The sequence below is a fragment of the Bos mutus genome, chromosome 2 (assembly GCF_027580195.1).
Source record: "Bos mutus isolate GX-2022 chromosome 2, NWIPB_WYAK_1.1, whole genome shotgun sequence".
Taxonomy (NCBI): domain Eukaryota; kingdom Metazoa; phylum Chordata; class Mammalia; order Artiodactyla; family Bovidae; genus Bos; species Bos mutus.
Genome location: NC_091618.1, coordinates 9,860,041 through 9,882,862, shown reverse-complemented (window position 1 = coordinate 9,882,862; position 22,822 = coordinate 9,860,041). Strand labels below are relative to the sequence as shown.

The following is a 22,822-nucleotide window of genomic DNA, read 5'->3' as shown; positions in this document are numbered from 1 at the left end:
TCCTCCTAGCCCTCCTAGAAAGAAGGGGAGAGGAAAAGAGACCTCTTGACTTTCCTTCTTTAGAGAACTTAATTCCAGGGTACAGAGTGGGCGCAGCAACAGTCCACTCTCACAAGACGCAATCATGAGTAGTTCCAGCCCTCACCAGTCTCCTTGGGGCAAATCCTTTCTGCGTTCTGGACCCCATTTTCCACATCTACAAAGTGGGAAGAGAGTAAACAAGAAGATTGTCAAACAGCCTGTCGGCTCAAGTGTTCAGAGTTCTAGGAATATGTGGCTTGGCACCACCTCTGCTGCTCTAGCTGTCCAGGGACAAGCCTGGGGAGACTGGGCCGAAGTGGATCCAGTAGACACAATGGAAATATCACTTCCTTAGGGAGGCTTTCCACGGCTGCACCATCTAACAATGTATATGAATCTCTCTGGTTCTCTTCCCTCTCTTGAAAACTGTATCTTTTTCACACTCACACATATGGTTGCTCTCCCTCCCATTGCCCTGTTCTATTTTCTCCCTAACACTATTAGAAATGTCTTATTTATTTACTTGCTTGACTATGGTCTTACTACACTAGAATGACAGTTTGAGAAGGGCAGGGATCTTGCCTATCATACCCCAGGGCCTAGCTCAACACCTGGTACACAGTAGGTGCTTAATATGTCAGTGTTGGTTGATGAATGAATAAATAAGTGGATGAATGGATCCTGAGGATGGTACCAGGGCTGTGCCAAGCATGACTGAGATCTGTGCCAACTCTTCTAAGACGAGCAGTTGGGCAAGAGGGCTTTGAAATCAGGAGACCTGGATTCAAGTCTTACAATGCCCATTAGTAGTTGTATGACCTTAGGCATGTCACCTGACCTCTCTAAATCTTAGGTTCTTCATCTCTAAGTTGAGGATAATGATGCCACATCTTGAGATGTATTTTTAGGAATTAGAGGTCATGTGTATAAAATATCTGTGCATAGTAGGTTACCCAGTAAATGTTATTTTCCCTTCTTTTCCTCCCTCTGCTGGGACATGGAAGGGATAGGTCAAGGGTTTGGAGACTCTGGGTTCAGCTGAAGGATGTTTCTTACATATTTCTTATCTTTCAAGAGAAGGTAAAACAAAATAGCAAGCAACTGAGCTGAGGACAGTGCATGCATGAGACTTGCCCCAAGTCACAAAGCCAATGAGTGGAGCAAATAGCAGACCTGACCCCAGACAAGATGGAGAGAAGGGTCAAGGGCAGGATCTTGCTTGCGCAGGCCTCCAGATAGAGGAAACAGCTGCTCTAGTCTGAGTCAGGTTCCTGGGATCTAGTCCTAGGTCTGTCTGAGGTAATCTGGTGACCTTGGAATGTCGTTTACTATTTCTAGGTCTTGGTTTCTCTGTACATTGGACATATTGCTCTTGCCCAGCCTACCTTACAGAATAGGGGTGTTAGGAGAATTATATTTAATTAATTGTTAGAAAAATGATGTTTAATTTAAAAGAGAACACTGCAGGGACTTCCCTGGTGAACCAGTGGCTAAGATTCTGCACTCCCAATGCAGAAGGCCTGGGTTCAATCTCTGGTTGGGCAACTAGATCCTATATGCTGCAGCTAAAGATTCCACATGCCACAGCCAGATAAAGAAATATTTTTTAAAAAGAGAGAATATTGCAGAGATGAATCAGACTCAATTTCTAGAATTTTGCCACCAGCACCTATATTTAAAATAAGAAAAGATTAAACATAATAACAATAAGCCTCATCTCACTAGGCTCTGTAAAGTGGGAGAGAAAAACATGTAAATGTATTATTTCAATAGAACATATGAATATGGTTTGCCAACTATAAAAAACCAAACCAAATTTTAAAAAAATTTATTGAGCCCCTTCTCTGGAGTAGATGAGGAAACTGACTTAGATTTAGGGACTTGCCCAAGGGCACACAGGACCTGAGAAGCTAAGAGGCTGGCAGGAAGGACTTCCACCTGCTGCCCAGGAAGCTGCTGCCAGAAGACCAACACTCCAGTTCAGGCTTCCCTCCAACCTCCAGCCCTGTGAAGGCCCTGAGTCTGCTCAAGTGTAGTAGAAAGAGCAAGTGCTCGCAGACTCTCTAGTGCAGGTTCAACACCAGGGCCTGTCTCACTTGCTGTGTGACCTTGAGACAGTCAAGCCCCTTCTCTGAGCAGGTTTCCTCATCCCTAAACCAAAACATGGGGCTTCCCAGGTGGCTCAGAGGGTTAAGAATCCGCCTACAAATCAGGAGACCCGGGAGACATAGGTTTGATCCCTGGGTCGGGAAGATCCCCTGGCGGAGGGCATGGAAACCCACTCCATTGAATATCTTGCTTGGAGAGTCACATGTACAGAGGAGCCTGGACTACAGTCCATAGAGTCGCAAAGAGCCGGGCACGACTGAAGCGACTGAGCAGGCGCACAAACCAAAACATTAACGCTAGCCAGGTAGAGGTGTACACAGGAGAGTGCATTACAAAGTGTCTACCTCAGTATACAAGTTTGTCGCCTTTTCTCAATTCTGGAAGATTGCCTGAGAGCAGGAGGAGCACTGCGTGAAGTTGAACAACTGGCGCAATCTCTCTGGGCTTCTGAAAATAGTGGATGACTAGGAACAGGCCCAGTGATTTCTAAATTCCTTTCAGTGCAAAAAAAAAAAAAAAAAACTTAGTGGTCCAATTCCGCTACAAACTTCACAGGTCACTTCCTTCTCGTCTGCCCCTGGAGGGCGCAGTCCCTTTAAATCCAGGACTTGCCTTCTGCCCGAGCCAATCGCCGAGAACAGAAGTTCTTTAAGGACCAAAGGAGGGAATTAAGCAGGAGCAGGAGGGCGGGCAGGGGTGTGCCATCCAGCCAATCGGAATCCTCCTGGCGACCAGCGACTCACGTGCAAAGCTTTGCTGACCAATGGCAGGCGCGTCGAGAGGCGGGGCGGTTCCCGCCGGGTGACAGCTGCTCGGACCAATGGGCGTGTCGCCCGCGGCCTATAAGAGTCCGCTGGGCCCCAGGCGACAAGCTTTAGGGTCGGTTGGTCGTCGCCGTCGGAGGTGTGCCCTGGGTTTTCCTCGCCGTCGCTGCTGTCCGGTCCCTGCGTCCTCCGCCTTGGCCGGGGCCCAGCCGCTCTCCCTGCCCTCCTCCCCTTAATCGCCCCCCGGTTTCTGCCGTCGGGGCCCCGGGGCCGGGCTAATGATGCCGTCGGAGAGCGAAACGGAGAGCCGGGACCGGGCGGCTGCACAGGTGGGGACGGCTGCGGCCGCGGCGGTGGCTAAGGCCGCCCCGGCAGGCGGCGGCCCCGATCCAGAGGCCTCATCGGCCTCCCTCCGACAGCACCTGAGCGGGTTGAGCTGGCCGCAGGTGAAGCGGCTGGACGCGCTCCTGAGCGAGCCGATTCCCATTCACGGGCGCGGCAACTTCCCCACGCTGAGCGTGCAGCCCCGGCAGATCGTGCAGGTGAGAGGCACTGGGCGGTGGATAGGGGGTCTTCATCCTGAGGCTGTCGTGGCTGGGAGGCTCCCGGAGTCTGTTCCATTTGCTGGACAGCTAGGAAAACAAGGCTCGGGGAAGAACAAGGGCTGGAACAAAATCGCGCAACCTTGATAGAAAGTCCACATCCTACTACCCCCGCATATCATAATCTTCTTTCCCCACTTGACTTTCCCGTCCCCCGCCCCTTCCGATGGCCCTCGGACCGTTCACCTAGGTCCTGGCTGGAGGGAGCGGGAAGTGGGGAAGGACCTGGTCTGGGAGGAAGAACACCCCGCCTGCAAGGACAGGAGATGCCCGGAAGCCCTGGGTGGGTAGCTTTGCACGCTTGAGCCGGAGATAGTTCTTTTCATCTCCAAATCGTCATCCCCAGGTCTCATGCTCAACCCTTTCCCTCTCTGGAGATTCTAGGAGCAGATTCTGTCTGTCCTCTGCTCCCACAGCCCATGGCTCAAGAGCCCCCTCCGGAAAGCTGAGAAATTCCAGCTAGGACTCCCTCTCAACTAGGGTTGTGTGGCAGGAAGAGATTAAGCATGAGGCACCTGATGCCTGTGTGCTGGGGGGGGCGGCAACATCAGGTGTCCAGTTTAGCTGTTTCTTTCCTTTCCCAAGATTGAAATGAGGGTTGAGTCTCTGGCCCCAAGCCCCATCTCTCTCCTGAGGAGAAGAGAATTCTGGCAACTCCTTTCCTCTTCCACAGACTTCCTCTTCTTGCCCCTCAACAACCCTAAAATTGCTCTTTCACCTATATAGCCCAGGCACTGTCATGCTCTGAAATACCATAATATGGTAATTACTGTACCCATTTTATAGCTGGGGAAGCTGAGGCCCCAAGAGGGGCCGTGAGCTCCCTGAAATTTCCTAGAGGTGAAAAGCAAACCCAGAGAATCTTTGGTCTTCCCAGGAGCTGGTTACTACAAGTTCAAGGCTTTCCCATTTTTCCCCAAGACTTCCCAAGTTCCCAAGACTCAATTTGTAGGTCTTAGCAGTTACAAGAAACCAAAAAATCTAGCTGCAATTCCTGCATATTCCTGGCAGCAGATGGGGAAGTAGACATACAAGCCAGGTAAAGCAGACCACCCCCCATCCCTGGCTCTTCTGTCTTAACTTCCACAGAGGGGGAGGGTTGCTTGTTGTGGGATTACCTCTCCCTCCCTCTCAAGGAATGGGAGGGGGTGGGGGCAGATTCCCTAGGGTTGAGTCATCAGTGGCCAGGCATTCCTGGGCTGCCCCGCTGTTATGGGGCAATTAGGAACCAGTTGAGGTTTTTCTCCTCCTTGACAGTCAGGTCAAACTTGGGGCCCCAAATGCTGTATCCCCAGGACTATTATCCCAGGGATGAGCCCAGTGTAGGAGTTCTCCTCTGCAGGGACATGGGGTGCCCTAAGGGGAGGTCCCTGCCCCTGTCAGTATGGTCCAAACTGCCTTTACTGGTATGTTCTCTGTGCCAAGCCCCGTTCAGGACACCAGGGGCACAGATGTGACTGAGACCCAGCCCCCTGGCATTCCAGCTACTCCCATCCAGGTGGGGAAGACTGCAGGTCAATAGGAGCTGACTCTACAATATGATAATAGTACAGTGTCTCCTAGACTAGGGTCAGAAATACACAGAACAGGGAACTGCCGGCTGTGGGGGGGAAGAGGACAGTGGCGACTTAGAGAGTTGGATTGGAAGGTTGGACATCTAGTTTCAGGGCCTGGACCATTGTCAGTTCCCTTTGCTGGGCCTGTGCATGCGAAGTTGCTTCAGTAAAGTCCAACTCTGTGGAACCCTATAGATTGTAGCCCACCAGGCTCCTCTGTCCATGGGATTCTCCAAGCAAGAATACTGGAGTGGGTTGCCATGCCCTCTTCCTGGGGAATCTTCCCAACCCAGGGGTCATACCTGCGTCTCTTACATCTCTTGAATTGGCAGGTGGGTTCTTCACCAGTAATGTCCCCTGGGAAGCCCAGTGTCCCTATTTGTTCAATGGGGATGGGTTGAACTGCTCTCCATTGCCCCTTCTGCTTCCAGAATCCAAAGGGTCCTTTAGGGGGCCTGTACAAATGCCTCCACAGGGAAGAAAGTCCATCTTCTGGCAGGAATTTGTAGCTGGCAGCTTCACAAGCTATTGGGATTTGTGTGTGTATGTGTATGTGGGGCGGGGGCACAGGGAGTACTGTTTGTGTGTATGTGGTGGGAGATGCTGGTTTGTTGACTTTGGGCTTCTCACATGTGCTGAGTTGTCCCATGGTTCAAGAATTGGAAACTTTCTCCCTCTCTGCCCTCCACAAGCTTTGCCTACAGCAGTAATCTGGGCATTTAGAGATACAATTCCTGCTTGTACCTGGGCTAGAGGAATCTACTCTCCTGTAGGAGGCCCCCACCCCTACCCCACCCCCGAACACAGTTCTGGGAGAACTGACTCTACTTAAGTTCAGCCACTTATAGACTGTGTGACCCTAAACAAGTCCTCTGCCCTCTCTGGGTTCAGAGGATTGAATTAGTCTCTGATCTCTCCAGCTACAGCCAAAGGGCCTGCATTAGGTGGCTCCAGACTCAAGTTTTGTAAGCCTGCTGGCTGACAGCACCTATGGTCTCCCTGCAGGTCTCAGCAGCAATCTGGGAGCAGAATGGTTTGGGGGAGGGCCTTGGCACAAGAGCAAGGAGGGTGCAGCCGTTGCCCCGTCCACGGCTGGAAAGTCTGATTCAGGAGGCTCCAAGCTGCCCTGCAGTCCTTGGGTGTGGCGGTATCTGGGGACTGCCTGCCAAGTTGGCTGTAGTCACACCTGGGAACCAGACAACAGCCGCTGGCTGGCTGACACAGCCAACCCCATGGCCTGACGCAGGAGTTTTAACAAGGGTACTCCTACCTACTCACCAGGCCAGGTGCCATGCCCTGGGGTGGGCATCAGCCTGGGAGCAGGAGCTGGCACTGAGTGAGGCTCAGTCAGCTCTAATGGGACTTGGGGAGGGGGCTGGTCAATGCTGCAGCTCTGCCAGAGTCCTTGGGACAAAGGTCTTTGGTCCAGTCCTCCCCTTGGCCTACTTGGGCACAGCTGCCAGAGTGCGGGAAAGTAGTCCCACAGGCTGGCCCCTTACCTCTAGCCTCCCCTATCTGCCTGGCCAAGGCTTCCCCCAGCCCCACCTTCCTGCTCCCAAGCTACTCTGGCCCTGGGCTTCAGTGACTGGAGGGTTGCTCTCACTTTGAAACTCTGAAATGGAGAGCAGATTAGAGCCCTAGTTTCTGGTCTCTGCTCCTTCCAAACCCTGGATTGGTAATGCAGTAGAAAGCACATAGGATTGGAAGTGAGCCATACCTGAATCTGAAGGCACCTCTGGGTGATGGCAACCCACTCCAGCATTCTTGCCTGAAAATCCCAAGGACAGAGGTGCCTGACAGGTTACAGCCTATGAAGTCACAAGAGTCAGACACGACTTAGTGACTAAACCACCCCTGGGTGATCCTGTGTAGGTAATTTACTCCTCAGTTTCCCCATCTATAAGTTGGAGATGTTAAAGATCTAATCCCTCATAGGTTCTGGTGAGAAGGCCCAATGTCTGGCCCCCCAGGTTCCTGATGGCCACAATAATACCTTCCCCTAGTCAGGGTCCTCCTCCAGGAAGCTTCTTGGAGGGAGCCGCCCGCCTCAGATTGCCCCACTGCAGCTTGCCTCCTCAGCACTTAGGTGCATTCTTTGCAGTAATTCCCTGGGAGGCCAGCAGAGCAGCCGGCCTGGAGCTGACTTGGCAGCAAGGCGGGGTTGCAGAATCCTCAGGGTAGGAATGTTGCCTGGTCACTTTCGGTGTGTGAAGCTGGGCTGCTGAGAAAACAGTGTCGGAGCCCAGCTCCTCTCTTCTCCCCTCCCTGGTGCTAGGCCCAGGGAGATGCTTCTGCTAGAGGAACAGATTTGAGATGACACAAGTTTCCCTGTCATGTTCCTGTGTCCGCGGATGGGGTCTGCTACATTCTTCCCACTTGGCTCGCTTCTCTGGTGGCTCAGACGGTAAAGCATCTGCCTGCAATGTGGAAGACCGGGGTTCGATCCCTGGGTTGGGAAGATCCCCTGGAGAAGGAAATGGCAACCCACTCCAGTACCCTTGCCTGGGAAAATCCCACAGACAAAGGAGCCTGGTAGGTTCCTGGTAGGTCCATGGGGTTGCAAAGAGTCGGACATGACTGAGCGACTTCACTTTCCTTTCCTACTTGGCTCAGAAGGCTTCCTGAGATTTTAACCCACCACCTGCCCAAGAGCAGAAAGAGTCTGGGTTTTAACTTCCAGCCCTGCCATTTCTGAATGGCCTCTCCTCTGAACCTTAAGTGTTTTACTACTAGAAGCCTCAGTTTCTTCATCTGTAAAAATGAGTCTAATATTTGCTTCCCTGGGTCCTTGTAAAGATAAACGAGTGTGTCATAATCAAAAGAGCGTGCATGGACTTGAGAATTCAACTGACCTGGGTTCTGGTCTCAGCCTGACTACTCTATGACTTTGGACATGACTTTCCTGTGCCTCAGGTCCCCCACCTGTAAATTGGGAAAATAATACATAAAAATTGGGATTATTATGAGGGTAAAGGTAGTAATGCATGTGAACTGCCAATTACATTCCTATTTGAGCAGTTTGCATCAGGCCTGGCACAAAACTGCTTTACTTGCAGTTTTAGAGAGGTAGAATAGCATAGTGGTTGAGACATGAACTCTTGAGTTTAATTCCCAGCTCTGCATTCACCGGCTGTGTGACTTTGGGCAAGTTACTTGGCCCCTCTGTGCTTCCAGTTCCCCGTCTGTAGAGTGGGAGTAAGAGTACCTTCCTCATAGATTTACTGTAAGAACTGTGTGAGTTTATATCCTAATTATAAAGTGCCTAGATCAAGACCTGGCATTTAGTAAATTCCATGCACCTATGTTATCATTATTGCTGTTCTGAGTCATTCCTCTGAAGGGGCCACTCTCCAGATGAGGAAATACAGGTTTAGAGAATGAAATGACTTTCCAAAGGCAAACCAGCTCGTAAGTGGTCAACAGTGGTTGATGTCACTGTGATTATTGCGTGTAAACCCAGAGCGGACCCCCCCTGGAAGCCAGGTCGCTGACAATTCTTCCTCCCGCCGGCCCCCTGCAGGTCGTCCGCAGCAGCCTGGAGGAGCAGGGGCTGCGGGTGCACGGCGTGCGGCTGCACGGCTCGGCCGCCAGCCACGTGCTGCACCCCGAGAGCGGCCTGGGCTACAAGGACCTGGATCTGGTGTTCCGCGTGGACCTGCGCAGCGAGGCGTCCTTCCAGCTGACCAAGGAGGTGGTGCTGGCCTGCCTGCTGGACTTTCTGCCGGCCGGCGTGAGCCGGGCCAAGATCACGCCGCTGACCCTCAAGGAGGCTTACGTGCAGAAGCTGGTGAAAGTGTGCACTGACACGGACCGCTGGAGCCTCATCTCGCTGTCCAACAAGAGCGGCAAGAACGTGGAGCTCAAGTTCGTGGACTCAGTCAGGCGCCAGTTCGAGTTCAGTGTCGACTCGTTCCAGATCCTCCTGGACTCCCTGCTGCTCTTCAGCCAGTGCTCGCCCACGCCCATGTCGGAGGCCTTCCACCCGTCGGTGACCGGCGAGAGCCTGTACGGGGACTTCGCCGAGGCCCTGGACCACCTGCGGCACCGCGTCATCGCCACGCGCAGCCCCGAAGAGATCCGCGGGGGCGGCCTCCTCAAGTACTGCCACCTGCTGGTGCGCGGCTTCCGGCCGCGGCCCAGCACCGACGTGGGCGCCCTGCAGCGCTACATGTGTTCCCGCTTCTTCATCGACTTCCCCGACCTGGTGGAGCAGCGGCGCACGCTGGAGCGCTACCTCGAGGCCCACTTCAGCGGGGCCAACGCGGCGCGCCGCTATGCCTGCCTGGTGACGCTGCACCGGGTGGTCAATGAGAGCACCGTGTGCCTCATGAACCACGAGCGCCGCCAGACGCTGGACCTCATCACCGCGCTGGCGCTCCAGGCGCTGGCCGAGCAGGGCCCGGCGGCCGCCGCCGCCCTGGCCTGGCGCTGCCCCGCGATCCCCGACGGGTTGGTGCCCGCCACCACCGTCAGCTACTACGTGACCCCCGTGCAGCCTCTGCTGGCCCGGGCCCACGCCTCCTATCCCACCTGGCTGCCCTGTAACTGACTCGGCCCCTGGCCGGTAAGGACTCGGCCGCCCCGGATGGACTGGGTCTTCCAGGAGGGCGGGGAGGACCGGGCCAGAGACAGGCAGCCGGGGCTAGGGGGCCCAGCACTGCTGCAGAGTCAGGCCTCCGACTGAACAAACCAGATTTCTCCCCGAAGGGAGGGCCCCAGAGGACTGAAGGCCAAACTGGGGTTCTCGGTAAATGGACTTTTTGGTTATTTGCGCCACTCTTTTGGAGCAGCATAATTGTGGGGTGCCAGGGTAATTCGTCTTGAGGGTCAACTGCCTTTAGGAGGAGACAAAGAATGTTTGGGATGGTAGCCTCAAGGCCCATCATCTCAGGCTGATTTCTGTGGCCTAGAAAGGGTCTTTCTGGCTTGGGCCAGCCCTCAGTGACACCAGCAGCCTTCAAGGGCCTGCAGCCCATGCAATGGCTAAAATATTGTTATGTTATGGGAATCACTCACTTTGAGTCGGGCTGAACCACTAACTAGGAGGAGGGAAACTGAGGCAGATGCCTAGGTTTGGAGAGGGATAGGTTTAGCTCAGCCCCCTAACACCCCTACCCCGAGCTGTCTAGGTGCGCCGTGGCCAGGAACCAAGCAGCCTGGGGTGGAACAGAAGCCATGCCCCTGTCGGGGTGCTTCTCCCTTCCCCCACGTGGTGAGGAGCCCTCCTGCCTGGGAGCTTGTTCTCTAGAAGGTGCTGGGTCCAATGTAGCCACAGTCAAGTGATCCCACCCTCCTGGCCTGGTTACAGGGTCCTCACGAGGGAAAGGAGAGGTATGCCCCACCTCCCTTCCCATCCCTCTGGATTTGTAACTATTTTGCACTTTTAACACCTGCCAATAAAGATTGTCCACACTGAGCTTAGCACCATGCTTTCTCCTGGGAGAAGGACCTTCCATGGCTGTGGGGTCTGTGGCTGCCTCTCGCCCAGCCTGAGTCTGGCTTGTATTGTGGGAGGGGACTTTGGGGGACGGGGTCTGAGTCCTGGCCGGTGGTTAGGGAATGCCCCTCCTTCCCCCAGCTTGGCAGTTGTGCTACAAGCCTCTGTCTACACATGTGATTTGCCCCTGCACATCATTTCAGCAAATCTCTTGCTAAAAAGGAGATGTTTCAGTGTTTCCTACCTAGAGTCCTGATGACCCTGGAACTGGCTTATACTCCAATGCTCAGGGCTGCTTGACTCCATCTCTGCTCAACCTTCCCCAACTCCCCCCCCCCGCCCCAGGAAGCAGGTGAACAAGCAGGGGGAGTCTGGACTGGAGACCCTCCCTCTAGATGTGGCAGCTGGGACTAGGTTGGGGGGGGCCTTCTGGCACCTCCAAAGCCAGAGCCCAGGTTTGGCCTCCCCACTGGGAGTTGTTGTTCAGTCGCTAAGTCATGTCCGACTCTTTGCAACCTCATTGCAGCACGCCAGGCTTCCCAGTCCTCCACTATCTCCCAGAGTTTGCCAAACTCATGTCTGCTGAGTCAATGATGCCATCCCACCATCTCATCCTCTGTCGTCCCCTTCTCCTTCTGCCCTCAATCTTTCCCATAATCAGGGTCTTTCCCAATAGGTCAGCTCTTGGCATCAAGTAGCCAAAAGACTAGCTTCAGCATCAGTCCTTCCAATGAATATTCAGGGCTGATTTCCTTTAGGATTGACTGGTTTGATCTCCTTGCTGTCTCCTCCCTCTCGCATCCCTGAGTGCTGGTGGGGGGATGCCTTGCTCTAAGCAAGTCCCCTAGAGGGGCAAGGACTCTCGTTTCCAAACCCAGCTGGGACCATGCCTGGCTGCCTGGGAGTGCCAGCCGCCAGCCACAAGCTCTTAGGGAGGTGTTCCCTCAGGGCATCAGCCAGTCACAGGCCTGGACGCTGCCTACTGTTTACCCAGCCTCTTTGATCCAGGGAGTGCAATGTCCTTAACATATTCAGGCTCATTAGTGGCCTCTGAAGTGCTGGCTTTTATGGTTCCAGTCAGAGTGGAGAAAACAAGGCTGCGGAGGAGGCCCCAGGCCACCTGGTTGAGTCCAGCCATCTCACCTGCTCGGTGCGTCCCTGCTGGGCTCAGAATGGCTAGAAGGATGAGTGGAAAGGCTGTCTGCTTGGTGACTAAAAGCAGCCTCCCACCCTACCCTGGCTGTGCCCACTCAACTAGGGTCCTAGGATGGGGGGCACTAAGTTTGTCCCAGCTCCTGCTTTGGGGTGTGAGGGGGAAGCTCACAGTGTAAGCACAGAGGCCTAGCTTCTTGGAGTGGGGAGTGGGATTCACCTGCCTGTGCTTGTTTCAGAGGGGAGGAGCCAGAAATCCATGGCACACGCGTGTGTGTACTGGATTCAGCCCACGTGCGCTGGCTACCCCTCCAGGGGGTGGAAACACAACAGTAAACAAAGACCAACATCCCTACCCTTGTGAAAATCACACTCGAATGGGAAAGAGAAAATAAACTAAATTATATAGTCTTAGAAGGTCAGCGACGCCTAAGAATATACATAGCTGGGTAAGGGATTGGAAGTGCTGAGGTGTGCAACTTTAAAAAGGGTGTGCCTCCTTGAAAGGGCAACAATCTGATTGAACAAAGACAATGGGGAGCAAACCATGCGGATGTCTGGGGAAAGAGCCTTCCGGGTGGAGGGGACTCATCACATGCTCCTGGCAGGTGTGTCTGGGGAAGGGCACGTGTGCCTGAGGCTGCCCGGCTCACCCTGCACAGGTCTGTGTGCTGCCCAAGAGAAGTGGAAGACGGAAGTTTCCTGCTAACAGCTACCACTTCTGGAGAGCTCTCCCCCAGACTGGGCGCCAGGCTGAGGTCTCCCCAATCACAGCATCCCAATGCACCCTGGCAACAACTCCACGAGAGAAGGACAAGTATTTCCATTTTACAGACAAGAAAACTGACGCCAGAGAGGCTTGTGGGCCATTGCTGTTAACCCCTGCACTATCCTGCCCTTACACTCTGGTTTCACCTGGTTGGGCATGACAGTATGTCTCCTATACATACATGTGACATGGCACATTTGGCATGTGACAGATAAAAAAGCTTGCATTACTGTGACTTGGCCATTTTACGACGATGGCAGAGTGTAGCAGTTGTGCCCACCTGTACATTTTCTTGATGGAACTGTGACACCTTATACGGCTTGTGGTGGCAGTGTCAGAGGCCTGTATGACAGTCGGGCGTGCCTGTTGGGTGTGTTTGGAGGAGGTGTAGTGTTTCCGGGTGTGAGAAAAACACTGACTCAGTGGCTGGCATTGTTCTCTGATGGACAATCCCTGTAGCCATCTAAGATGCCAGGACAGGAAAGAATCAAGAACTAGGAGCCAGAAAGGGGGAAGACTGAGGGAGGAAAAGACCCATACCCCTTCTCCTCTTCAAGCAACAGTCCATTTCCCCCCAAGACCTGCAGTGGGTAGGAGAGCCCCAGAGCGGGAACTGCCTTGTTGCGAAATTTGGGGATTGAAAGATAGGCCCCCAGGAAGCTGCTGGACGTGTTGGCCCTTCCAGTCCCACTCTCTGCCCTCCTTCATGCTCTGTGATCCTGGGAGGCTGACCTCTATGAACTGTGCATCAATGGCTCCCTTGTTCTCTGCCTCTCTGTTGGGTTCAGCCAATGAGAGTCCCCAGCAGGAGGTACCAGAGGGAGGAGGAGAATGGGGTGTTTATTTCCCTGCTCCCTTCCCAACTTCCCTTCGCGGTGGTTGCCTACATCGCTCAACCAGAGGCCACTGCTCCTGTCAGGGTCCCTCTCCACACAGCTGCACTCTCCAATTCCCAAAGCCCTTGCCTCCCCTCTCCCCTCTTTACCCCTTCAGGCCCAGGAGTCGTGAAGGCTTCTCTCTGTTGCTAGCCCCACAGATAGCTGTGGTACCTTGTTAGTTTCTTAAGCCCAGCCCACAGCTTTGGAAATAGTCTCTTTTAAAAAAATTTTTTTAATTTTTTAAAAATTTATTTATTTGGCTGATCTGGGTCTTAGTTGCAGCTCCCAGGACCTTCGATCTTCATTGCAGCAGGATCTTTAGTTCCCAACTCTTAGTTGCAGCATGTGGGATCTAGTTCCCCCACCAGGGATAGAACCTGGGTCCCCGGCATTGGGTACTCAGAGTCTTAGCCACAGGACCACCATGGAAGTCCAAGAAATAGTCCCTTTTTAAATCTCTCCCCAGTTTGAGTGTGCCCTCTCTCTGCTGGGACCCCGCCTGACAGGTGCACCCATCCACCAGCACGGTCACACGCAGTTCCCCACGGATCACCATGCTGCCATGTCATCACACTCACATCCCTTTGTCCCATGAGGGCATCCCATCCCCGAGCTTCTGCATCACATCCTTCATTCAGGAAGCTTCCTGGAGAGGTTCAGCTTGGAGCCAAGTCAAGGGAGCAGTCAGTCTGCAAATCCATCAACAGGCCCAGACTGCCAAACGAAACTAAACGGAAACTGCTCAAAGAACTGCCAACTTAAAGAGCCCTGCCAGACACACGCAAAGGCAAGGTGGTGCAGGCACTCACAGAGTAGACCTCAAGACCACACGGGCTGATCTCACATCACTGAGGTTTATTCTTCCTGAATGCACACAACAGGCAACTGACTCCATATGCATTCCTTTTGTGGAATTCTACAAGTTCAGGGTGAGGTGTGAGTCCATCTGGCCCCCTTCCGTCTACCATCAAGATATTTGAATCAAGTGCTCCCTTTTTTCATTTAAAACTTAATATTTTTATGTGGTCAACCCCTCTTCCCGAGAAAGAGGTGTCTCCCCTGGGAGCCAGCAGCCCATTATCTTTCTGAGGGGCCGCAGGCAGGCACCCACACAGGACAAGGATGGTGGGCAAAGAAAACTGAGGGACTGTTCAGAGCAACATTTTCCCTCAAACAGCCCTCCTGCCACTGTTTGACTGAGCAGCAACGGCACCTACCAAAATGGGGACCCCAGCTGCGCTGAGACTTGTTTTTTAAAGAGAAATCCTTTTCTCAGTGGAAAGGTTTGCTGCTCTGTTAATCTGATTGCATCTCAAAGGACTTGTAACATCCCCAGTTGTACCATGTAAGCCAGAGTCAAATGCGGGAACATATAAATTCCTAGTAGAGGCAACTTCCCTAGAACCCAGCCCCTTGCCACTGTCAAGTGAGGGGCTCCTTTGAGGTGAGGAGGGTGCTCCGCTTGTGCAGGGCTGATTAGAGAAGTCTTCCTGAAGGAGGTGAAAGGAGCAGAATCCAGAAGTCAGATCCTGAGTTGAGGCTCGGGAGGAGCTGGGAGGAGCTGGAAAGAATAATTTCAAGAGCTTTCATTACCTCTCTCTCTCTCACACAGCCACCCAGCCCCACCCAAACCCTTCAGCATTTACCTCCTTAAGAGAGGCCATTGTGGAGAGAAGGCGCAAGGGCAATATTTTGGAAAAGGGCTCCACTGGCTCCCGCCCTGGAAGGGGTGGGGGCTCCTGGGGTGAGCTCCCTTGGGCCTCTGTCCTTGGCTGGGATCCCCACTGGTCTGAGCAGCTGGAATGGAATGTTCCTGGGATAAAACGCCTGCCCCTCCTCCACATCTCCCCTTATGGAGTTCCTCGGGGAAGGCACTGGGGGGAGAAGGGGGACTGTTCTGGGATGCCTGATATGGCGATGCTCTGGACAAGCAAAGGCCCACACTACCCAGGGGCTCTGTCCTGGCAGCCTCTCCTAGGCCAGGTAGGCTGGCTCCACTGAGCATTTACAGACCTTCTCTGTGTGCTAGTGACCTCTCACTTAATACTTGGAAATCATCTCCTTCCTAACTCCCCATAAAACACACACACACAAGAAACGGGCTCAGAGAAGGGAAGTCATTTGCCCAAGTTCTCCCAGCTGAGAAGCTGAGCTCCAGGCTAGGACTAAATCCCACGTCTTTCTTGTTCTAAGTATCAGGACACTTTCTGCCCCACCAGGGAGCCAGTCAGCCTCCTCCTCTACCATCCCAGGCTCTTCACTCTCCAATCATGCCAGCCCAGGTGCACAGGGGAGGAGGAAGCCCTCCAAGGCAAACCCAGGCCCTAAGCATCCCTGACCTGCCCTTGCTGACTCAGCCTGACTCATACCCCAGAGCACAACCAAGCTAGGCAGCCAGCCTTTGGAGGGTGTGGCCAGACCTTGGAGGGGTGGCACCTTTTTTGCCACCAATGTCTGATCACATCCCTCCTCAGAACCAAGGACTAGGGTTTCCTGTACCCAGACTCAAAGAGCAAGTGCTCAGAAACCCATGTGGAGCCCTCAATATCTTGAAAAACAGAAAGCCACATAGCCTAATGTTGAAGGTGTCCCCCACTTAGGTGTTCCATGTGATTGGGCCAGTCACTCACTCTCCCTGACCCTCAGTTTCCTCATCTGTGGAAATGGGAATAACTCCTACTTTGTTGGCAGAGTAGCTGGGAGGATTGAAACAGCTAATGGGTGTAAAGCGCTTAGCACAGTACTTGGCATAGATGTGGTGGTTAATATATTATTCCACAACAAAGGATTCCCTTCCCCTATCACTCCTAGCCAGGGTGTGGTCAAGATCTAATGCAGGAATAAATAGGCTGGGGATGTCCCAGCTTTCCCAAATACCTCCTCCCAAGCTGAATGTAAAGGCGGGAGGAGATAAAGGTTCTCCTCCTTCAGTTCGGAGAAGACTGGGACCCCAAGTTTTTCTGGAGGGACCTGGCTGTCAGGGTAAGGGAGCCTTCTAGAGACTACCCACTGCAGGCTTGGAGCACCTTAGCTGCGAATTGTCGCTTCAACCTAATCTCTGGGAAGCCACCTTGATCCCCAGGTGGCGGCGGCAGAGATGGAGTGTTCTGATCAATTATCAGTCTAACACATCTGGGAGGAGTAAAGTACTCTGGGCTTTTACTCAGACGGTACCGCCAACAGGTGCAACCTCTCTCTCCAGGAAAGTCCCTCCTGATGGACCTGCCCTCTGAGGTCAGAGGCCCGCCCTTTCTCTAAGTGACCGCCAGGACTCTCACGTTCTTGCCAGACCCTTAAAGCTCAACGCCTGAGATGCCGGGGCAAAAGGAGTAGGGGCTGGCTGGGTGCGGGGATATGGACAGAGGGAACCTGCTCCAGGCCACACCCCCACGCTCAGGGAAGCAGCCCACACTGCCCTCTGGTGGCGCCGCCCGGGGGTGCCACACTTGCCCAGGGCCAGCCAAGAGAGCGACAGGACTCATCCAGAGGGGCTGCTGCTGCTGCTGCTAAGTCGATTCAGTCGTGTCCGACTCTGTGAGACCCCATAGACGGCAGTCCACCAGGCTCCCCTGTCCCTGGGATTCTCCAGGCAAGAATACTGGAGTGGGATGCCATTTCCTTCTCCAATGCATGAAAGTGAAAAGTGAAACTGAAGTCGCTCAGTCGTGTCCGACCCTCAGCAACCCCATGGACTGCAGCAGCAGAGAGGGGCAGGTTCCCCTAAATCCCTAAACTGGTCTTCCTGCCCCTCCCTTCGCCTTGCTGACATCCCAGCTTCACTAGTGGCCATCAGTGTCCTCGGTGCACAGATCCCTCAGGATCGCCTGTCCTTAGTCCAGTCCCCAGGGCTAGATGGCTGGGCCATCTAGAAAGTGTTTAGGAAGTCATGGGGTGGGGTGGGGGCTACAATATATAACCAGGGGCCAGAGTTAGTTGTGGGGCTTCCCTGGTGGCTCAGCTGGTAAATAATCTGCCTGCAATGTGGGAAACCTGGGTTCTATCCCTGGGTTGGGAAGATCCCCTGGAAAACGGAATGGCTATCCACTCTAGTATTCTGGCCTAGAGAATTCCATGGACTGTGTAGTCACGGGATCACAAAGAGTCGGACACAACTGAGAGATTTTCACTCACTTCATAGTCAGTTGTGAAGGCCTGAAGACAGCCCTCCTCCAACAACGCCAGGGCAGGCTGTCTAGAGGAGGGCTGGGAGACACAAGCGCTTGAAAGCAGAGACCTTCTGATCCAGTGCTGCTTCTTGAGTGCCCTTGAGCGCCTGGACTGAGCAGAGATCAATGTTTGCTGATTGCGGAGAAAATGGAACCTTCTAGAAGGATCCTGGGTGGGCCAGGCAAGGGTGGGAAGATGACTTGTATTGTATTTGTTGGCTGAGGAGTAGTGGACAGAGCACTGAACCAAGAGCTGGGGTTTAAGTCAGTGAGCACTGTGAGCCCTGGCTGAGGCCCTTAATGAGAAGCTTGGGACATCTGGAAGTGGAGGGAGGGGACAGAGCTGCCTGTGAGCCTGGGACCAATCTCCATTCCTACATATACCACTTACTCCAGCAAGAGCTATCTCTAATTCCCTATTCGCCCTACTCCCCTCTTCCAAACCAAGGCAAAGCTGATTACCAATAAATCCCAGAGAAAGGCAAAATTGTGGTGTCACAGAGCACTTTAAACCATTAGCTAAAAGCTTCTCTGAACCAAGAGTCCCTCCCATGCAAACAGTCCTGGCTACAGCCCAGCACTGCAGCCTGAAGCGCCTCACTGTCACCTCCAGGGAGTCCTTGTCCTCTCTCTCTAGACCCAAAGTGACCCAAGTGGCTTTGGAAGGTCCTTTCCCTCGGGAGACCAGAGGATGCCAGGGCTCCTCACTGCTCTCTCAGTCCCCAAGCTCTCAGAGTCTCTGAGACCTCCTCCTGGACTTCCCCTCCCCAGCTAAGAATGGGTTCAGGAAGGCCTGGCTGTGAGCTGAGAAACCAGGAAAAAAAGTTTGGTACCTGGGAAGAGGAAGAGCTAGCTGGAGAAGGGATAGGTGAGGGCCCCCGGGGCTCTGGCTTTCAGAGCAGTGCGCCTGACCCCAAGGACTCTAGGATGAAACCAGATTCCCGTGACTCTTAGCTGCCTCGTTCTATCCCCTTCTTCCCTGCAAGCTCTGACATGAGGAGCGATAGCTATGTTCAGAGAGGGACTGAGGAAACCAGCCCATATCGGGGATGGAGTTGTTCTAGGTCAAGGGTCCCCAATCTCTGGGATCTAATGACTGATGATCTGCTGTGGAGCTGCCATAATAATAGTAGAAATAAAGTGTACAATACATGTGATGCGCTTAAATCATCCCCAAACCATCCCCCCACCCACCCATCCAGCCCCAGTCAGTAGAAAAATTGTCTTCCCAGAAACTGATCCCTAGAACTAAAAATGTTGGAGACTGCTATTCCAGGTCACACGGCAGACAAGCTGACACCAGTTCTACCTAGCCCCTGCCCCTGGCCAGCAGAGATACGGCAAGAAGGACACACATACACCCTGGGACCTAGATCTGTCCCTAGCTGGCAGGTGACCTTGCCACTCTGTAAAATAAGGACTTCAGATCAGCTCCTGGGAGCCAGCAGCAAAAGCAGTGCCTGTTTCTAGGTGTGACATAAAAGAATAAGACATTCTTCCATGATTTATGGGAGAAGACAGACCTCTGCCCTGTGTTAACCTCCCAACAAACCTTCCAGGAGGTGAAGATACCTAGTTCACAGACCAACAAGTGAGACTGCAGTCAGCTCAGCTGGTGGGCAGCAAAGCATCAGCCAGGCCATTCACGGCTGAGTAGAGCAGGGGAGCGGGCCTGAAGGGCATGTGGAAGGAAAGTGGATCTCATTTCAGGTCTGGCCCTTTAAGGCCCCACTTTCTAGAATCTAGAAGCCGATGACATACCTGCTCCCCTGGGGCCCGTTACAGGATGTCACCTGGCTCCATCCCTGGCAGAGCCATCTTAGCGACAGGTTGGGAGCTCCTAGGAGAACCTGCAAACCTTCAGGCAGTCACCAAACACCCCTGGTCGTCTGAGTCAGCTCTCAGCGAAGCTGCATGAGGGCCTGAGGAAAGACCCGTCCCCCAGAAGTGGAAGGGCCTAAGCATAGTATGATGGGAGCAAATCCTTAACCTCTCTGCGATTCCATCTCCCCAAATGGGAAATAGGGCCTTAGGAGACAACTCAAAGCAACATCGCTGTGCCAGCTGCCACCCCATCCTGGGGCGTCATTATTCTGCCCTGAGAAAGGCGTGCCACAGTCGCAGCCCCAAGGGACCCAGGAAAGGCAACGCTGGAGGAGGTGAGAGTGGGGTTGTTTCAACCAGTAAAAGTTTGCTGGCAAACCCGTCCTGGCATCTGAGCGGCCTCAATCTGTCCAACTCTATAATGGGGACTTAGTGCCACTACCTCATTCCCCAGGAGTTCTGGGAGAGGCGGCAGCAGAAAATGGACAGCTTTATTTAACGACCCAGCGAACTCCAGAAGCTCTAGGGAAGGGAGGCCTCCCCGCCCCGCCCCTCGGATACGCCAGCCGCTAAGACCGCACCTCGGTTTCTCCTTCTTTACTGGGCCCCCGGCCCCCCGACTGTCTCTTCCTGTGGTCGGCCAATCTGTCCATCCGCGTCGGTGACGTCGTTCTACCCAGCCGGCGTCCGCAGTCCATCGGTCGCCACCCAGGCGGTGGTCTCTCGGGGCGGCCAGGGGTCCCGGCGCCGGAGGTCAGCGCTGGGGTGAGGCGGGGCCGCGGGGCGGGCTCCGGCGGAAGGGCGACTCCGGCTCGGGGCCGTGGCCCCGCCGCAGGCGCCCGGCGCCCCAGGGCACGCAGCCGCCCAGACCCAGCGCCGAGGCGAGCAGCGCGGGCGGGCGGGCGCGGCGGCCGCGGCGCGAGCCCTTCTTGAGGCGCGGCCCGTGCGCCGCCAAGTAGAGCTCGGCCTGCGCCACGCCGCCGCCCAGGCGGCCCAGGCTCTCGGCGCGGTGCGCCAGGCGCAGCTCGGCCGCCAGGAAGACGCGGTGCAGCTGCAGCACGCGGCTCTCCAGCTCTGACACCAGGCGCCGGCGGCCCTCCACCTCCAGCAGTCGCCGCCGCGCTTCGGCCAGCTCCAGCGCGCGGACGCCCGCAGCCGCCGCCGCCGCACCCGAGCCGCCGCCCGCGCCCCCTGCCGGCCCGGGGCCCCCCGCGCCCCCGCTAGCGCCCTGGCGCCAGCGCTGTAGCTCTAGCCCCTCAGCGGAGCCCGCCGACTCCTGGGCCGCTTCGGGCTGCGATGAGGCTTGAGCCCGGGTCGGGGTCAAGGTCGGACTTGGGGATGGGGGCTGAGGGCACGACAGGGGCTCCCGGGGCGGCGGCGGCGGCGGGGATCCCGGTTCCGCCGACCCTTCCTGGGCCCCCGGGCCGCAGGCGCTGATGCGGCAGCCCGGCATCCCCCGCCCCCAATCCCCGGCGGCCCTCAGCTGTAGGTCCGTGGGTCTGGCCGGCTGTTCCCCCCACGCGGGGGAGGATGGACGCAGCAAATCAAGGTGAGATGCAGCCGCAGCCCCCACACTGGCGCTGGGAAAGCCACGCGCGCGTCTTATAGAGCAGGGGGCGGAGCGAAGGGCAGCACAGCCAATCAGAGACGTGCATGCCCTGAACCCGCTTCCCATGCCCCGCCCCGTCAGGACACTGCCCGAACCCTTCTGGTCCCCTGGTCCTTCGACCCACCGGCATCCAGTGCCCATCCACCTCCTCCACATTTGGGGTGAAAAAGGGGCCGCATCGTTTCCGGTCTGACCCCTGAGTCATAAGCTTTGGTAGCTGGGGCTTAGAAATCACGGACCCCGGGCCACACCTGCGGAAGGGTTTTGCCTGAAGCCACACTATGTGACAGTTGAAAGCTTCAAATAGAACTCAGGAGGCTTGTTTCCTGGCACAGTACCGAACGCTGCCGCGCCGCTGAATCGGCTCTACCTGGCCTCCCGGGCCGGAAACTTCACCAGGACACCCTTCTCCAATCTCCCGGCGGCCATGGAGAAATTAAGGCAGAGGGGCAACTGGCCCCTCCTGGTGGGGATCTGGCAGGACTGACTACTCACCAGGCAGGCCCTGCACTTGCAGAGCAAACCTCAGCACTTGCTGCTGCGCTTGGCGCAGCTTTCGCAAACCTTAGTGCCCGCCCGCCCCCTTCCCCCCAGAGGAGCCCACCTTTAGTGGGCAAAATTCTTTTCAAGCCCGTCTGTTCCTGTCTGCTCCTCCCGGTAGGTGTCCCCACACTTTTCACAGAGAGGAGGAAACAGGCCCAGAAGGTGTAGTGGAGCCTTGCCCGTGGTCCATGGTTCATTCTGGACCAGTGAATGGGACCAGCTCATGCCCTTGGGAAGCTCAGATAACCTGGGCTCACTGTCACTGAGGGGACTTTGCTTAACTGGGACTTTAGTCATACTGGCAAAATGATAGAACTGAGCTCTAGTTATTTTCCACAGCCGCAGTGGATCCTGCCATACCCCCTCCAAGCATTGACCAGACACCATGGCACTGCCATCCACTGGAAAGTGCCGTCAGAAATGAAAAGGCTCTGTGTTAAGTGGTGGCAGGGGCTGGAGGGCTGGAAACCAGCTGAGACCGATTGGGAAGAACTGCAGCAGACACTGGGCTCATAGGACCGGTTGGGCAGGGGGTGGGGGGTGGGGGGTGGATGGGGGGAACTTGCCGAAAGGGTGGTCAGTGTGACTACCGCCTCAGCCTGAAGAGGAGGCTGAAGGGGACGCTGCGCTGGCTTGATATGGAGAAGGAGGAGGGGGTTGGGGGCGCACCCCCTCCACACACAGCACCCCGCCCCACCCCCGCACCGTCGTGTTCTCTAAGTGCTTTTAAGTGCCTTTGACTGAGTGACGGGAACTCGTGGGCGTGGGCGAGACAGCTTGGCTCCCAAGAAGCAGCTCCGCAGGGGCTGGGAGAGGAAGGAGAGGTCCATGAGGGGGCTGCCAAGCTCAGTGAACGGGAAGGGAGGAAGACTCAGAAGGGCATGAGGGGAAGAGTGTTCAGTGACCAGGAGTAGTGGAGGCTCGGAGGAGGGCGATGGGAGGGACTCACTGAATGTGATGGACTCCGTGAGGGGAGAGGGGTTTAGGGGCCGCATTGGTGCTAGAGGCTCACAGAGGAAGAAGGAGAAGGGAAGTTCAGTGGGGAGGATGGGGCTTGGGGAGTCAGAGGAGCTCAGTGGGATGACGGAATGCCTTGCTGCTTGGTGTCATCCCTTTGAATGGTCTCCTTTGTGTCATCAAACCTGTGTCCTTCTCTGTGCAGAAGACCCCTCCCCCATCACTGTGGGGAGATCTACAGGTGATCATCAAGCAGATCACTGCTCCCCACTTCTGGGGGATGAATCAAGGGGGGAAAGATTAGGACTTCCACCTTCCACCATCAGCTAGATCCAGAGAACCAGTCAGATCTGAGTTCGAATTCCACACACACTGCCCATCTGGGTGACTCTGGGCAAGTTGTTTCTCTGAATTCAGCCTACATTTATCGAATAG

At 55.0% G+C, this 22,822-nt stretch overlaps 2 protein-coding genes across 6 annotated transcripts; one reads left to right on the top strand and one right to left on the bottom strand.

Moving 5' to 3' along the window:
• The first annotated feature begins 2,978 nt into the window (after nucleotides 1-2,978).
• On the top strand, nucleotides 2,979-10,468 carry TENT5B (terminal nucleotidyltransferase 5B). The gene is made up of 2 exons (XM_005895894.3): nucleotides 2,979-3,436; nucleotides 8,573-10,468. Exons 1-2 carry the CDS (start codon nucleotides 3,173-3,175, stop codon nucleotides 9,599-9,601), a joined length of 1,293 nt encoding a protein of 430 aa, XP_005895956.2. The 5' UTR covers nucleotides 2,979-3,172; the 3' UTR covers nucleotides 9,602-10,468.
• Nucleotides 10,469-13,552: 3,084 nt separating this feature from the next.
• On the bottom strand, nucleotides 13,553-20,857 carry TRNP1 (TMF1 regulated nuclear protein 1). Of its 5 annotated transcripts, XM_070383469.1 has the most exons (5): nucleotides 19,860-20,857; nucleotides 19,216-19,376; nucleotides 19,027-19,126; nucleotides 14,935-15,085; nucleotides 13,555-14,849 (listed from the first exon to the last, which is right to left on the bottom strand). In XM_070383469.1, exon 1 carries the CDS (start codon nucleotides 20,729-20,731, stop codon nucleotides 20,033-20,035), a length of 699 nt encoding a protein of 232 aa, XP_070239570.1. In that variant the 5' UTR covers nucleotides 20,732-20,857; the 3' UTR covers nucleotides 13,555-14,849; nucleotides 14,935-15,085; nucleotides 19,027-19,126; nucleotides 19,216-19,376; nucleotides 19,860-20,032. The 5 variants fall into 5 exon arrangements, with proteins under 5 accessions (XP_070239589.1, XP_070239570.1, XP_070239595.1 ...); XM_070383488.1 differs by lacking the exon at nucleotides 14,935-15,085 and having other exon boundaries at nucleotides 13,553-14,849; nucleotides 17,420-19,126; XM_070383494.1 differs by lacking the exons at nucleotides 14,935-15,085; nucleotides 19,027-19,126 and having other exon boundaries at nucleotides 13,556-14,849.
• Nucleotides 20,858-22,822: the final 1,965 nt, after the last annotated feature.